We start from the raw sequence: 16,366 nt of genomic DNA, 5'->3' as shown, positions 1-16,366 counted from the left end.
CTTATAAGATATAGTCACACACTAGGGCATTATATTGCGACCAGCCGTTGCTTCGGCATGGATGTGCAGTGCTCCCGCTGCATGGTCAGATTCCCTGTCGGAAAATAACTAGGGATAGGGACAATATTTTCCTGACAATAGAACATATAAAAGACGTGGTCTTATACATGCGTGATGCACAGAGGGATAATTGCCGACTGGCATCAAAAATAAGCGCTAGGTCCATTGCCGCCAGACGGGGGTTATGGACTCGGCAATGGTCAGGCGATGCCGACTCGAATCGGCACATGGAAGTTTGCCCTATAAGGGGGTAAAACTGTTTGGGGATGGTCTGTCAGACCTCGTTTCCACAGCTACTGCTGGGAAATCGACTTTTTTGCCACAGGTTACCCCACAACAATAGAAAGCACCGTATCATCAAGTACAGTCCTTTCGGCCCCAGAAAAGCAAGAGGGCTAGAGGCTCATCCTTTCTGCCGAGAGGCAAAGGTAGAGGAAAAAGCAACAGCTAGTTCCCAAGAGCAGAAGTCCTCCCCTGCGTCCGGTAAGCCCACAGCATGACGCTGGGGCTGCTTAGGCGGACCCGGGTACGGTGGGGGTCCGTCTCAGAAATTTCAGCGCCCAGTGGGCTCTCTCACATGGATCCCTGGGTCCTTCAGGTAGTTTCTCAGGGGTACAGGCTGGAGTTCGAGATGTTCGCCCCCCCGCCGTTTCATTAAAATCTGCCTTACCGGCACCTCCCTCTGCCAGGGAGGCGGTGTTGGTGACTATTCAACACTATAATCACAACAAGTGATTGTCAAGGTGCCCCTCCTTCAGCAAGGAAGGGGTTACTATAACACAATGGTCGTGGTACCGAAACAGAACGGTTCGGTGAGACCCATCTTAAAATTAAAATGCTTGAATTTTTTATATCAGAAGATTCATGTTCAAGATGGAATCACTCAGGGCGGTTATTACGAGCCTGGACGAGGGGGATTACAGGGTCTCCCTGGACATCAAGGATGCGTACCTGCATGTCCCCATTTACCCTCCTCACCAGGAGTACCTCAGATGTGTGGTACAGGACTGTCACTATCAGTTCCAGATGCTGCCGTTGGAGTTGCCCACGGCTCCGAAGGTCTTTACCAAGGTAATGATCGAAATGATACTCCTTCGCAAGAAGGAAGTTTTTATTATCCCGTATTTGGACGATCTCCTGATAAAGGCGAGGTCCAAAGAACAGTTGGTAATAGGGGTAGCACTCTCTCGGGAAGTGCTACAACAGCACGGCTGGATTCTCAATTTTCCAAAGTCACAGCTGGTCCCGACGACACGTCTTCTGTTCCTGGGAATGATTCTGGACACAGACCAGAAAAGAGTGTTTCTTCCAGTGGAAAAAGCCGAGGAGTTGTCATCTCTAGTCAGAGACATCCTGAAACCAGGACAATTGTCGGCACATCAATGCACACGAGTCCTGGGAAAAATGGTAGCTTCGTACGAAGCATAATTCCATTCGGAAGGTTCCACGCAAGGACGTTCCAGTGGGGCCTGTGGGACAAATGGTCCGGGTCCCATCTACAGATACAACAGCGGATAACCCTGTCAGCAAGAAACAGGGCGTCGCTGCTGTGGTGGCTGCAGAGGGCTCATCTACTAGAGGGCCGCAGATTTGGAATACAGGACGGGGTCCTGGTGACCACGGATGCCAGCCTTCGGGGCTGGGGTGCAGTCACACAGGGAAGAAATTTCCAAGGAAATTTCGCCTCACATTAATATCCGGGAGCTAAGGGCTTTTTACAATGCCCTAAGTCAAGCAAGGCCCCTGCTTCAGAACCAGCCGGTACTGATCCAATCAGACAACATCACGGCGGTCGCCCATGTAAACAAACAGGGCGGCACAAGAAGCAGGATGGCGATGGCAGAAGCCACAAGGATTCTCCGATGGGCGACCTACACCCGGGAGAATGGGGACTTCATCCAGAAGTTTTCCAAATGCGGAAAAACCGTTGGGTATGACCACGGGTGGACATGATGGCGTCCCGCCTCAACAAAAGTTGAAAAGATATCGCGCCAGGTCAAGGGACCCTCAGGCGATCGCTGGGGACGCTCTAGTGACACCGTGGGTGTACCAGTCGGTTTATGTGTTTCCTCCTCTGCCTCTCATTCCCAAGGTACTGAGAATCATATGAAAGCGAGGAGTGGAAACTATACTCGTGGTTCCGGATTGGCCACGAAGAGCTGGGTACCCGGAACTTTAAGAGATGCTTGCAGAGGACCCTTGGCCTCTGCCGCTCGGACAAGACCTGCTGCAGCAGGGATCCTGTCTGTTCCAAGACTTACCGCGGCTGCGTTGGACGGCATGGCGGTTGAACACCGGATCCTAATGGGCATTCCGGAGGAAGTCATCCCTACCCTGCTCAAAGCCAGGAAGGATGTCACCGCAAAACGTTATCACCGCATTGGGCGAAAATATGTTGCGTGGTGTGAGGCCAAGAAGGCCCCGACGAAGGAATGTCAGCTGGGTCGATTCCTACAATTCCTGCAAGCAGGAGTGGCGTTGGGCCTCAAATTGGGGTCCATCAAGGTCCAGATTTTGGCTCTGTCGATTTTCTTCCAGAAAGAACGGGCTTCACTGCCTGTAGTTCAGACTTTTTGTCAAAGGAGTTCTGCATATTCAGCCTCCTTTTGTGCCCAGTGGCACCTTGGGATCTCAATGTGGTTTTGGAATTCCTGAAATCACATTGGTTCGAACCACTTAAGACTGTGGATTTAAAAATATCTCACGTGGAAAGTGGTCATGCTGTTGGTCCTGGCTTCGGCCAGGTGAGTTTCAGAATTGGCGGCTTTGTCTTGTAAAAGCCCTTATCTGATTTTCCATATGGATAGGGCAGAATTGAGGACTCGTCCTCAGTTTCTCCCGAAGGTGGTCTCAGTTTTTCACTTGAACCAACCTATTGTGGTGCCTGCGGCTACTAGGGACTTGGAGGATTCCAAGTTGCTGGACGTAGTCAGGGCCCTGAAAATTTACATTTCCAGGACGGCTGGAGTCAGAAAGTCTGACTCGCTGTTTATCCTGTATGCACCCAACAAGCTGAGTGCTCCTGCTTCTAAGCAGTCTATTGCGCGCTGGATGTGTAGCACTATTCAGCTGGCGCATTCTGCGGTGGGATTACCGCAGCTTAAATCTGTTAAAGCCCATCCCACGAGGAAGGTGGGCTGATCTTGGGCGGCTGCCCGAGGGGTCTCGGCTTTACAACTTTGCCGAGCTGTTACTTGGTCAGGGGCAACACGTTTGCAAAATTCTACAAAATTGATACCCTGGCTGAGGAGGACCTGGAGTTCTCTCATTCGGTGCTGCAGAGTCATCCGCACTCTCCCGCCCGTTTGGGAGCTTTGGTATAATCCCCATGGTCCTTACGGAGTTCCCAGCATCCACTAGGACGTCAGAGAAAATAAGAATTTACTTACCGATAATTCTATTTCTCGTAGTCCGTAGTGGATGCTGGGCGCCCATCCCAAGTGCGGATTGTCTGCAATACTTGTACATAGTTATTGTTAACTAAAACGGGTTATTGTTGTGAGCCATCTATTCAGAGGCTCCTCTATTATCATGCTGTTAACTGGGTTTCATATCACAAGTTGTACGGTGTGATTGGTGTGGCTGGTATGAGTCTTACCCGGGATTCAAAATCCTTCCTTATTGTGTACGCTCGTCCGGGCACAGTATCCTAACTGAGGCTTGGAGGAGGGTCATAGGGGGAGGAGCCAGTGCACACCAGGTAGTCCTAAAGCTTTCTTTAGTTGTGCCCAGTCTCCTGCGGACCCGCTATTCCCCATGGTCCTTACGGAGTTCCCAGCATCCACTACGGACTACGAGAAATAGAATTATCGGTAAGTAAATTCTTATTTTTTCTTTCACGTGAAGTACTCATTTTTAATAAACATTAAGTTCTAAAGCCAACAGAATAAAACGATTATCCAAATGACATATTATATGCAGATAATCAATTATACTGTGTAGCTGATCAATAATTAGATAATAGAAATTTGGTTGGTAATTTCAAGAGACAGGTCTGGTAAAGCTGCCACTGATCAGCATGCATGTTGGCACATGTGAAGGTATGTAGAAGTCAGTGACTGGTAAATAAATGGGAGACACTGTAAAGTTGGGAAGGGATGGGCAGAACCTTGCATAAAGAACCAGGGTGCTCCAGAATAACCCTGGCTTATTAGCTTCTAATGACATTTAGACTGCATGTATTGTGTTGCATGGGACAACGGACCTCATTCCGAGTTGATCGCTAGCTGCCGTTGTTCGCTGCGTAGCGATCATTTTAAAAAAATAGCAAAACTGTTCATGCATATGCATCGTAATGCACACGCGCGGCGTACGGGTACAACGAGCATCGTGGTTTTGCACAGGTTCTAGCGACGTTTTCAGTTGCACTGGCGAACGCAAGGAGATTGACAGGAAGTGGGAGTTTCTGGGTGGCAACTGACCGTTTTCTGGGAGTGTTTGGAAAAATGCAGGCGTGGCCGGGCGTTTGCTGGGGCGGGTATCTGACGTCATTACCGTGTCATTCGTCGCAGCAATCATCGCACAGAATAAGTAACTACAGGGCTGGTCTTGTTCTGCACAAAATGTGTTTGCAGCCGCTTGGCTGCACAGGCGTTCACACCCTTGCAATGCTAAAATACACTCCCCCGTTGGTGGTGACTATGCGTTTGCACGGCTGCTAAAAGTAGCTAGTGAGCGATCAACTCGGAATAAGGGCCAATATCTGCATATATAGATAGTACTTCTCAGATAATAAAATGTTACTATATAAAATGTCTGGGATGCCACTATGGGCCGCACATGAACTGTGTATTTCTACACGGCGTTTCCATCTCGTAAATCCTTCTAGATGATATGACAGCTGCTGATACTGATTGTTTTCCTGACACTCTGCTATGTAAATATTTCAGTACATTACATAAGGTTTATAAGATAAATACATGCTAGCAGAATGTAAGCTCTTGGGCAGGGCCCTCTTGTTCTTCCTTTGTGCTATCCTTAATACCAGTGCTCCTTGCCCTGTCTCCTTCTCCCCTTCAGCAAATGTCTTTTACATGTAACTCCTATCTTCTTGTGATACATCTAGCCTGGCATTGGAAGAAAAGCTGCTTTACATCAGGGGTGTTCCACTGCTCCGTGTACCATTGTTCTGGGACCTCAACATTTGTTCTCCCAGTAGAATACATTGTACTGTATATTAGACGTTCTACAACCCTGTGTCACTGTCTATAGGTTGTGATCCTTTAGGTCTACAAAATGCATTAAATGGTTTCTGTATTGTACGCATGTATGTAAAGGAGGTGCAAAATATTTATTTCAAGGTAAAATTGTCAGGACACAGTGCAGAACCTCTGGTAATCTCCTTCCAATGTATAATCATGCACTTCGAGAGTTTTACATAGTATAATTTGGCCAATAAAGGCCTATTTATTCAGGTGATTTTCTCTAAAAAGCTCAATCATGAGTTAAATGATGTGGAATAGGTACGTGAAGGTGTTGTATTGATGGAAGAGGGGTTTTTCATCTTGCAGATATAACTTTTTTGTATACAAAACACTGACTCTACAGATATTTTTCGGTATCCCAAGATAGTGGGAAGACTTTTTAATTTGCAGGGGGAAAAAACAACACTTGCTGGCTATCATTTTCCACCATTAAGAAAAAGGTGTACAAATCAGCTATTTGACACCTTTTAAGAAACTCCAGTACTTTTCTTCTCTTGTGGTCCTGTTATCTCAGCTGAGACTTTTTTGGGGGTGCCTGTGGACTTGCTAATTTTTGTTCACAGCTCCATAGGGCTGCATTCAAAATCTGGGAGTTCAGGGCTAGATCAGGCCCAAGGTGGTCTTGTTGCAGTGCCCTTCCCAACATTTGTATGCCATTGCAATGGCAACTCACCCCCTCACACATAATAGGTTAGACTTCATAGAATATCATAGCTACAGTACCAACCGTCATCATTTTGGCTGGGCGTCACTTTTTGAGGTTGGTGCGTGTGGGAGTAAAATTAAATTCTGTAGCCGCAAGGTGGCTTAAGGCCCGTACACACTGGTCGATATATCGGCCGCTCTCTTGAACGGCCGATATATCGCTGGACCGCCGGCCAGTGTGAAAGGCCGATACGTCTGTGAACTCCGTCGTTCACAGACATATCGCGTCGGCCGCGCAGCACAGCCGATGGCCAATATATCTACCGATATATTGGCGCGTCGCTGTGTGTGTACGGGGCGGTCGGCCGACCGCCCGTACACATGCTGCGGCGGCCGGCGGTGATTGACAGCTGAACTGGGCGGGCGTGTGTACACGCCCGCCCAGTTCATGACGTCAGTCCCCGACGGATCAGGCAGTGTGTATGCTCAACACACTGCCCGATCTGTCCATAGATATATCTGCAGATCAATTAGCCTTTCAGAAGCATTAAGCACGCCACCTGGCATGTGGCCACACCCACCAGGGCATGACCAAACCCACTATTATGCAGCTACACATTGGGGTCCCTATTTTGGGATCTATAATGTTGGGAGGACTGCTCATCACATGGTAATATTACATTTCACCATTTCCCAATGCAAATCATGTACAGATATGTTGAAGTTTTTAGAACATAGGGGACTTGTGTGGTCCTTGCCCAAAAGAGAGAAGTATTGAAAGCAGTCCAGGGAATACCTATCAAGTTTTTCATGTTCATCATAGATGGTAAAACACTTTTCTTAGTGGGTTTGCATTATTTAACAACAGCTTGATAGCATGGTGAAAGCCTTTTTCTAGTAGCATACCAGCTCCATTAGGTAATGTGTACATTGTTACATTTCATGTTACAATCAGTGATCTCTTTCATTGGTGGAGGTATTAGTTAAATCTGCTGAAAGACACCAAACGATTTTCCCTGTGCTGCGGATCTTAGCCTGAGAACTGTTGGATAAAGTAAAATAACAAGCTGTATTGTACAGATTGCTCAGGGTATAAATGTGGCTGGCGCTGTGGTTCAGCAGGTTGGATTAGTTCTTGTTGTATTGTACTTGGGACATACTTCTACCTGCCAGTGGCTAGATCACCCAGATGAAGCATACCTCTCACAGGAGGCTGACAGGGGAGACACTTTGTATGCATAGCAGACATGGATTTGCAAACGGATAATTCACAATCAATAATATCTAATGACTTAGTAGCTCTTCTTAGCAAATTGGTAAGAGGGGTTGTTGTATTGCTCCTTGGATAATTGAAAACCAATAAATTAATTATTTTTCTTATTAATTGTTTCTTTGTTTTTATTACCAGACTGTTGATAGACCGAAAGACTGGTACAAGACAATGTTCAAACAGATCCACATGGTCCATAAGCCAGGTAAGCGAATATCTTTATATTGTGCGATCATTGTTTACAGGCTGGTCTGTTTCCTTTGAGATACTCAAGCCTGCTTGCATTTACAGTATATATAGCTGCAAATCTATTTATAATAGAAGTAGTACCTGTGCATTACTGTATAGCAGGGGTATTCAACTGCTGTGGAACTACACATGCCAGCATGTCTTGTCACAGTTTTAGCATGTCCTAATAGCAAAACTCTAGAGGAGATGCTGGAATGTGTAGTTCCACAGCAGCCGGAGGCCCACATGTTGAATATCCCTCCTGTATAGCAGTGGCAAACGCAGGATTTGCATGGGGGGGGGGGGTTTCCAGAACTGGGCGGAGCCAATCACGGGGGTGGGGACTGAGGTGACCCAGTATATGCTGGGTCCGTAAAACTAGTGTGTCTGTGTGTGTGTATGTATATATATATATATATATATATATATATATATATAGACTAAAAGAATGTCCGGCACTCCAAATAGATCACACAGCTACTGTGGTGCAGTTCTGTAGGAATTTGCATGTACCAGAAGACTGAGCTGCACTCACAGACTTGTAACAAAGAATAAATCCCCGGCGAAGACAAAGAGTCAGACAACCAGGGTACTGTTCAAACGTTTCATGTCTATTTACGACAAAATATCTTCTGGTACATATATATATATATATATATATATATATATATATCTACACCTACACATATATATATATATATATATATACATACATACATACACACACACACACACATACATATACACATATACATAGCATATTAAACATGCATACATATATATATATATATATATATATATATATATGTACACACACATACAGTACACATATATATACACATGTATATATATCATATGTGTGTGTGTGTGTGTGTTTATATGTATGTATGTATGTATGTATATACATGTGTATATATGTATGCACATGGATATATATGTACTATAATTAAAATAAAGTAAACTTTTATTGCACTTACAAGTGCCACCAGGAAGACAGCAGGCTGCAAGGACGCTAGACAGTCATTATTTTTTTTTTTTTTTAGTGGAGGGGGGTTTCTGGGTGCTCGGAAATCCCCCCTGGGTGCGCCACTGTATAGCTTTAGCATTTTTCCAATCAAAATATCCCCAAACATTTAAAAAATAATGTGTTTTTTTAATTGTGATTGTATTATTTTGTATTGAGAATATTCCACATGGGCTGGCTGGCTAACGCCACCTTTTGTGATAATTTATTATAACATGTCCCATAACGAATATATATTTGCTAGTAGAGAACTAACTGCTGCGCATTTCACATTATAGACACCTGACATCAGGGAATCTGATGGGCCGCACTTCTCCTCTCACTACCCTGCATCATTAAAGCACTGACTGTTTGAATCCCCTGGCGCCTAGTACCTAAAACATAGCAGTTAGGGAAATAACATTTACAGATACCAGATTCACTCATTATTTGGGACAAGCTACTAGAAATCTTTTTATTTGGTTAGGATTTTTACGACACCTCTTGGAACCTTTTTCTATAAAAGTATAGCAGATAAGCGAGTGGGAGGGGGGCTGGTATAAACAAATATGTTAGTTAGGTCAAGGAGCACAGTATGTTATATTAAGTGTCTGAAATCATTTCACTACCTAACATTAGAGGCGTAACTCAGTAAGGATAGCAAATTCTGCTAATCAGCAGAATTTTCTATCCTTTGGATCGCATGCTGGGGGCCGCCCATCGCTGGGCAAGGACGCCCAGCATGCTGACCGGAGCCTCCCCCCGCTGAACAATCTGCAATTGCGAAGCGTTCACAGTTTCTGCTTGTCAGTGAAACTGTGGGAGCCTCCTGCTGGCGCAGCCTAGCTGTGGCCGCAGGAGACTCGCTGCCAGTTTCCTGATCGCAGTGGCTGCGTGTGATGTCACGCAGCAGCCGTGATCACGCCCCCGACACGCCCCTGTTCGCTCCGCACCGCCCACCGTTAGCGTCGCTCTGCCCCTGCAACGCTCCATCTCCTCCCTGGAAATGGAGCGTTGCCGCCCACCCCAGAAAATGCGGGCGCTATGCATGCGCCCGCATCTTTTCAGCAAAAATTCCGGTTGAAACGCACACTGCGATCCAACCTGAATTAGCCCCTTAATGGCATAAACTATGACTGCATTACAAAGAAAAAGTAAGATCAATATTTCATGCAAATTCAGCTAACAGTCACGCAGATGATCTATTTAGGCTGTACTGTGAGATGTTCTGATGAGGATGGGTGTTATATATCAGACAAGGGAATCCAATGAGAATATTGATTTAAATATTGAATTTTAGTATGTTGAATTTTTGTTCAATCATTTGCAGTTCCTTTGGTCACGGGGAACTTGTCACTTCCACACAGTGGTAGCCACCATTTTGGGGGTTTGATACAATTCTACAATTCCTAGCTTACAAGGCTAGTTTGTGAGTTGACACAATATTTACAAGAACATAGTTTTACTAGCTGCAAGAGACCAGCGCCGGTAATGTTACTAGTACCTGAGGAGCTGTTCCCTCTACTGTGTATAACAGATGTTCTTTAATAGAGATCACAGCCACAGCATCCATTGAGCTTACCTCTGCCTGTGTTCTAGGAACCATCTTCCTGTGTACAGCTGCAAGTTACATACACAGGTGTACAAAATGCCCATTTGTCAGTAGCCTTACCTCAGATCTTTTGCAATCCCCAAACAAACATCAGTGTACTAAAAAATATAACCATGATTCAATTGAATCTACCACTAATTTTTGTTCACCCATGCTAGAAAAGCTGTGGTTCATTCACAGAATGAATGTACTTTATGCACTGGCCACAAGAAACAATTACCTAATTGGTTATACAAACACATGTGTATCCAGTGGTGCCAAGAGGGGGGTGAAAGCAGGTACTAATTAACCGAGCCCAGGCTGCTGGGAGGGCCCATCAAGAGCCTGGGTCCGCCTCCCCCGAATATACTTACTGCTGGCCGGTGCCATCTTTCCAGTGAATCCTTCGGGAAGATGGGCGCCGCACATTGAAAGCAAATCTTTGCTCTCTAGTGCACATGCGCCATCTTACTAGATGTCACTGAAAAGATGGCGCCGCCACCGGCCGAGGAGGATGGACCCACCTTGCACCCTACTTGCCCCCCCCTTGAATAAATGCCAGTCCCCGTAGAGCACGTGGCCCCGCAATCAATCGTTTGTTAATTTATTTCTTTTTGGGGGGGGCGTAAACATACCCCCTATTAAGGCATCTCCCCGGTACATTACCGGGACCTGGCATGGCTCTCTACGCCCCTGTGTGTATCACCAAAGACATCCATAGAGCCACTTTCCATTTTTTGCTAGAATTACTTGTAACTAAAGTCCAGTCGCATTTTGAACAGCTAGCAGGAAAATGCATTTCTTTGTTAAAACCATTTATCCAGCAAAATCCTTGCACTGCTGTGCGACCTTGACTTATGAAATTATCACAGTTTTTAGTTCCTGAACCGTACGAAAATCTCCCGGCTGCAAATCACAATTACGTTTCTCAAATATTTAAACCGGCTTTAATGGGTGTCTCTTCCTTCAGAGTTCAGCAAATATTTATCTTCAACAGATTGTTATTGGTGTCTTGCATGCAATGTCACTGTAGTAGGCTCCTACCCATTCCATTGTTCAGGGCCTTCAAATGAATGCTTTTTAATATGACAAGGACAAGTACCAAAGCGGGTGAACAAATGGGTAACCAATCATTTTGAAGTGAAATGAGCTGCAAAGTGAGCTGAACCATGAAACATAATGGGGATGTTGAAAGTCATTCTTGATTTGTTCTCTGCATGTAGAAAATATGACTCTGTGCCATTACAGAACTTATAATAATAAGGACTCTCTTGTTTGTTTTTATAGACAATGACAGTGATTTTTCTAACACATCCTATGCATATAATACAGGTGAGTTATTCAGTCTGCATACATAACAATAAGTAAGCACTACTATGCTTAATTGTATCTGAGGTTTAGCATGCTGTAAACTTGTGATAGGCAGTAAAGAGTGTAAAATGCACCCTCGTTATTGAGTAATATTTATTTTCCATTTATTTTAAACCGCAAACTGTAGTTTGTTGGAGATTTAAATGCATTGAGATGAATGTGCATACCGGAATATCATTGGAAATAGTTATTTATTTGATTATTTGGTTTAGTTTACAACAGCGCTTTGAAAAAAAAAAAAAAAAAAAAAAACTTGTCTGAGATTGGTTCAAATATATGTACATGCCATAGGCAGGAGGGTTTTGTGGTTGCCCAGAAACCCTCCTCCTCTTAACCAGCAGCTCAGATTATGACAATAGCAGTAGTATATAATATGATTACTAGAACTGCTGCCACAACATGCAGTTTAAGGGACAGAGCGGAGCTGCGGCACATGTCCAGTTGTAGCAGCTTCCTCTACCAAGTTTGCTGTGTGTGTGGATCTTAACTCTCAATCAGTGCACTGGACCAGAGAGTAGCTGTCAGGAAGAAGAGACAGGAGCCTTACCATGAGGTGGAAGAATGTGCGTTTAGAAAGGTGCAGTTTGGTCTCCTACTGGTTCTATTATGTTTGTTTGTTTATTTAGGGGGTAATTCAGACCTGATCGCAGCAGCAAATTTGTTAGCAGTTGGGCAAAACCATGTACACTGCAGGTGTGGCAGATATTTTTCCTATGTAGTTGATAAAATAGTTGCCTCCCAACTGTCCCGATTTCAGTGGGACAGTCCCGCTATTCGCACACTATCCCGCCCGCTGGCCACAGTGCTCCGCGGGTGCGGGGCAGGTTGGGAGAAAGTTGGGCAAAGCAGCACGCCATCTAACAGTGCTGGGGTAGTGAGCCACGGGCTGCCTAGCTGCTCAGGGAGTGCTGGGCATGCCCCCAAGGTGACTGTCATGAGGGTCGTGGAGCAAGGCCCTACCCCATGCAGCCGAGGCTCCGTACCTTTTCCTGACGTGGGTGCGCCAGGTTCCGACTCCATAGTCCTGAATGTTCAGAGGTATGCAGTTAATATAAAGTTGTTACACAAATTAGGGCACCTTTACTATGGGTGCTAGACACCAAAGAAGAGATGCATTACACCTCCTTACTTACAGTGCATCCACAAAGTATTCACAGTGCTTCACTTTTTCCACATTTTGTTATTCTGCAGCCTTATTCAACAAATGGAATAAATTCATTTTTTCCACTCAAAATTCTACACACAATACCCCATAATAACAACGTGAAAAAAGTTTTTTTGGGGGGGATTTTTGCAAATTTATTAAAAATAAAAAACGAAGAAATCACATGTACATAAGTATTCACAGCCTTTGCTCAATACATGTTGATGCACCTTTGGCAGCAATTACAGCCGCAAGTCTTTTTGAATATGATGCCACAAGCTTGGCACACCTATCTTTGGCCATTTTCATCCATTCCTCTTTGCAGCACCTCTCAAGTTCCATCAGGTTGGATGGGAAGCGCCGGTGAACAGCCATGTTCAGATCAAGAGATGTTCAATCGGATTCAAGTCTGGGCTCTGGCTGGGACACTCAAGGACATTCATAGAGTTGTCCTTAAGCCACTTTTTTGATATCTTGGCTGTGTGCTTAGGGTCGTTGTCCTGCTGAAAGATGAACCGTCACCCCAGTCTGAGGTCAAGAGCGCTCTGGAGCAGATTTTCATCCAGGATGTCTCTGTACATTGCTGGATTCGTCTTTCCCTCTATCCTGACTAGTCTCCCAGTTCCTGCCGCTGAAAAACATCCCCACAGCATGATGCTGCCACCACCATGCTTCACTGTAAGGATGGTATTGGCCTGGTGTTGAGCGGTGCCTGGTTTCCTCCAAACATGATGCCTGGCATTCATGCCAAAGAGTTCAATCTTTGTCTCATCAGACCAGATCAGACCATAGAATTTTGTTTCTCATGGTCTGAGAGTCCTTCATGTGCAATTTGGCAAACTCCAGACAGGCTGTCATGTGCTTTTTACTAAGGAGTGGCTTCCGTCTGGCCACTCTACCATACAGGCCTGATTGGTGGATTGCTGCAGAGATGGGTGTCCTTCTGGGAGGTTCTCCTCTCTCCCCAGAGGAATGCTGTAGCTCTGACAGAGTGACCATCGGGGTCTTGGTCACCTCCCTGACTAGGACCCTTCTCCCCCGATCGCTCAGTTTAGATGGCCAGCCAGATCTAGGAAGTCTGGGTGGTTCCGAACTTCTTCCATATACGGATGATGGAGATCACTGTGCTCATTGGAACCTTCAAAGCTGCAGATATTTTTCTGTACACTTCCCTAAATTTGTGCCTCGAGATAATCCTGTCTCGGAGGTCTGCAGACAATTCCTTTGACTTCATGCTTGGTTTGTGCTCAGACATGCACTGTCAAGTGTGGGACCTTATATAGACAGGTGTGTGCCTTTCCAAATCATGTCCAATAAACTGAATTTACCAGAGGTGGACTCCAATTAAGCTGTAGGAACATCTCAAGGGTGATCAGTGGAAACAGGATGTACCTGAGCTCAATTTTGAGCTTCATGGCAAAGGCTGTAAATACTTATGTGCATGTGAGTTCTTAGTTTTTTTATTTTTAATAAATTTGCAAAAAAACTTTTTTCACGTTGTCATTAATGGGGTGTTGTGTGTAGAATTTTGAGGAAAAAAATAATTTATTCCATTTTGGAATAAGGCTGCAAATTAAGAAATGTGGAAAAAGTGAAGCTCTGTGCATACTTTCTGGATGCACTTTATACCCCTTTTCCACTGACCTGAAAAGTCCTGGTTATTGCGCAGCTACCTTAGATTTAGATCAGCGTAAAAGGATCCACCTGGGTCCAGTCTCCTGGGAATCCTTCCCAGGCACCTAGCAGGGTTTTGCCATGATAGGTCCCAAGTGAGTAGCTGTGTAAATGGGTAACCTGGGTCCTCTGACCCAGGACCCATTTATAGAATGGGAAGGGACACTTTCCTGGCACAAGTAAATAACATCATCTCCAAGCGCCGGCACTGCACCCATGTGTAGTGCCTGGAATAACCTGGAACGGCATCGCGGTGGAAATGGGGCTGTCCCGGGTCTGACTCTGTTTGGAACTGTGTACCAAATCTCGGGTCAGACCCGGTACTTCATTGGAAAAGAGGTATTAGTAATACGAGTGAATTGGTTGTACAAGTCACTATCAGACACACTGGATTTTTAAGTTCACATTAAATTATAATGTGCTTTATTTATGGGAGTAATTTATCTGTTTCCACATACGTACCCTAAGAAATCTTTACACTCCACCCCAGCATTGCTTTATGTGGTTTTATATCTGGCAAATAAAATTGCCGTATTTTGTATAATTATACAATAAATGTAAGATTGTGTGCTCTGTTCTATACAATAATCTAAAGGTGTAACTTATAAATACTTAGCTGCGAGGGGCTGCACTCACCTTTATTTCAGTATACTTTTCAGGAGGCTCGATATAAAGTGGTATATTCATTGCTGTGTATAATATTTGTATCTAATAGTATGTGCACTTGTCTTTGTAACAATAGATATCTACAGCTCTGCTATTCCTGCCTATTCTCACCCTGCAGCAAAGACACAGACATACCGACCACTATCTAAAAGTATCTCTGACAATGGCACTGATGTGTTTATAACATCGTCCCCACTGCCTCCTCCACCCATACCTGTGCCTCCTCCGGCCATGCCTCTCCGCACCAGGGAACTGTCCTCTCCTGAGAAGTAAGTCACCTTCCTAGTGTTCCCTCAGTGTCTTGTCTGCCTAGAGCAGGGGTATTCATCATGTGGCCCTCCAGCTGCTGTGGAACTACGGAACTCAGCTTGCCCTGCGTACTACTAGAAAAACGATGGCAGAACATGCTGGAATGTGTAGTTATTCCACAGCAGCTGAGGGGAGCGTCTCTGTGCACTCCCGTAGCGGGGCTAGTTGCCGGATTTCCTAGTCCCGCCGGGAGTGGACGTTTGCGATGGAGCCATACTAGAGCAGTGTGGCTCCATCTGTATGTTGTAATGTATGGCTGCACGAATGGTGTAATGGTTAGCATTACTGCCTCATAGCACTGAAGTCATGAGTTTGATTCCTATCATGGCCCTAACTGTGTGGTGTTTTTATATTCTCCCTCTGCTTGCGTGGGTTTCCTCTGGGTACTTTGGTTTCCTCCCACAATCCAAACATACACTAGTAGGTTAATTGGCTCAACAAAAATGAACCCAAGTGTGAATGTGTGTGTGCGCGTCCATGTGATAGGGAACATAGGGGTCTATTTACTAAGCCTTGGATGAAGATAAAGTACCAGCCAATCACCTCCTAACTGCTATACCGCAGACTGTGTTTGAAAAAATAGGATTTTAATAACCTACCGGTAAATCCTTTTCTCATAGTCCGTAGAGGATGCTGGTGTCCATTTTAGTACCATGGGGTATAGACGGTTCCGCAGGAGCCCTGGGCACTTTAAGACTTTTCAGCAGTGTGAACTGGCTCCTCCCTCTATGCCCCTCCTCCAGACCTCAGTATAGGAACTGTGCCCGAGGCGACAGACATCTTTGAGAGAAGAATTTATAATAAACTAGTGGTGAGATTCACACCAGCTCACACCATACAACAAACACGCCGCAAAACATGGCCTTCAACATAACCCATGCTAACGTGCATGCTTAACGTAACAGCAACTGCTGTAAAAACATCTTAACACATGAGAACCTGTGTAAAAAGACAAACGTAATTTGCATGAAAAATGAGCACGGGGCGGGCGCCCAGCATGCTCTATGGACTACGAGAAAAGGATATACCGGTAGGTTATTAAAATCCTATTTTCTCTTACGTCCTAGAGGATGCTGGGGTCCATTTTAGTACCATGGGGATGTACCAATGCTCCCAGTACAGGTGGGAAAGTGCTAATGTTCCTGCAGAACTGACTGACCAAACTTAAGGTCGTCAGCAGCCAAGGTATCAAACTTGTAAA

At 45.1% G+C, this 16,366-nt stretch overlaps 1 protein-coding gene across 25 annotated transcripts in view; it reads left to right on the top strand.

The window, feature by feature from the left end:
- Window positions 1-16,366, top strand: part of SORBS2 (sorbin and SH3 domain containing 2) — a 532,357-nt gene that overhangs the window by 388,358 nt on the left and 127,633 nt on the right. For 24 of the 25 annotated variants that reach the window (XM_063920786.1, XM_063920787.1, XM_063920776.1 and 21 more), the window contains 3 exons: window positions 7,318-7,384; window positions 11,289-11,333; window positions 14,933-15,125. In XM_063920786.1, the coding sequence (XP_063776856.1) occupies window positions 7,318-7,384; window positions 11,289-11,333; window positions 14,933-15,125 (305 nt within the window). The remainder of the gene's footprint in view (window positions 1-7,317; window positions 7,385-11,288; window positions 11,334-14,932; window positions 15,126-16,366) is intronic. The other variant, XM_063920784.1, reaches the window with a different exon arrangement.

This window comes from Pseudophryne corroboree, chromosome 1, assembly GCF_028390025.1.
Source record: "Pseudophryne corroboree isolate aPseCor3 chromosome 1, aPseCor3.hap2, whole genome shotgun sequence".
NCBI classification, from domain to species: Eukaryota; Metazoa; Chordata; class Amphibia; order Anura; family Myobatrachidae; genus Pseudophryne; species Pseudophryne corroboree.
Note: the sequence above shows the minus strand (reverse complement) of the source record. Positions and strands in the feature narration are given on the sequence as shown.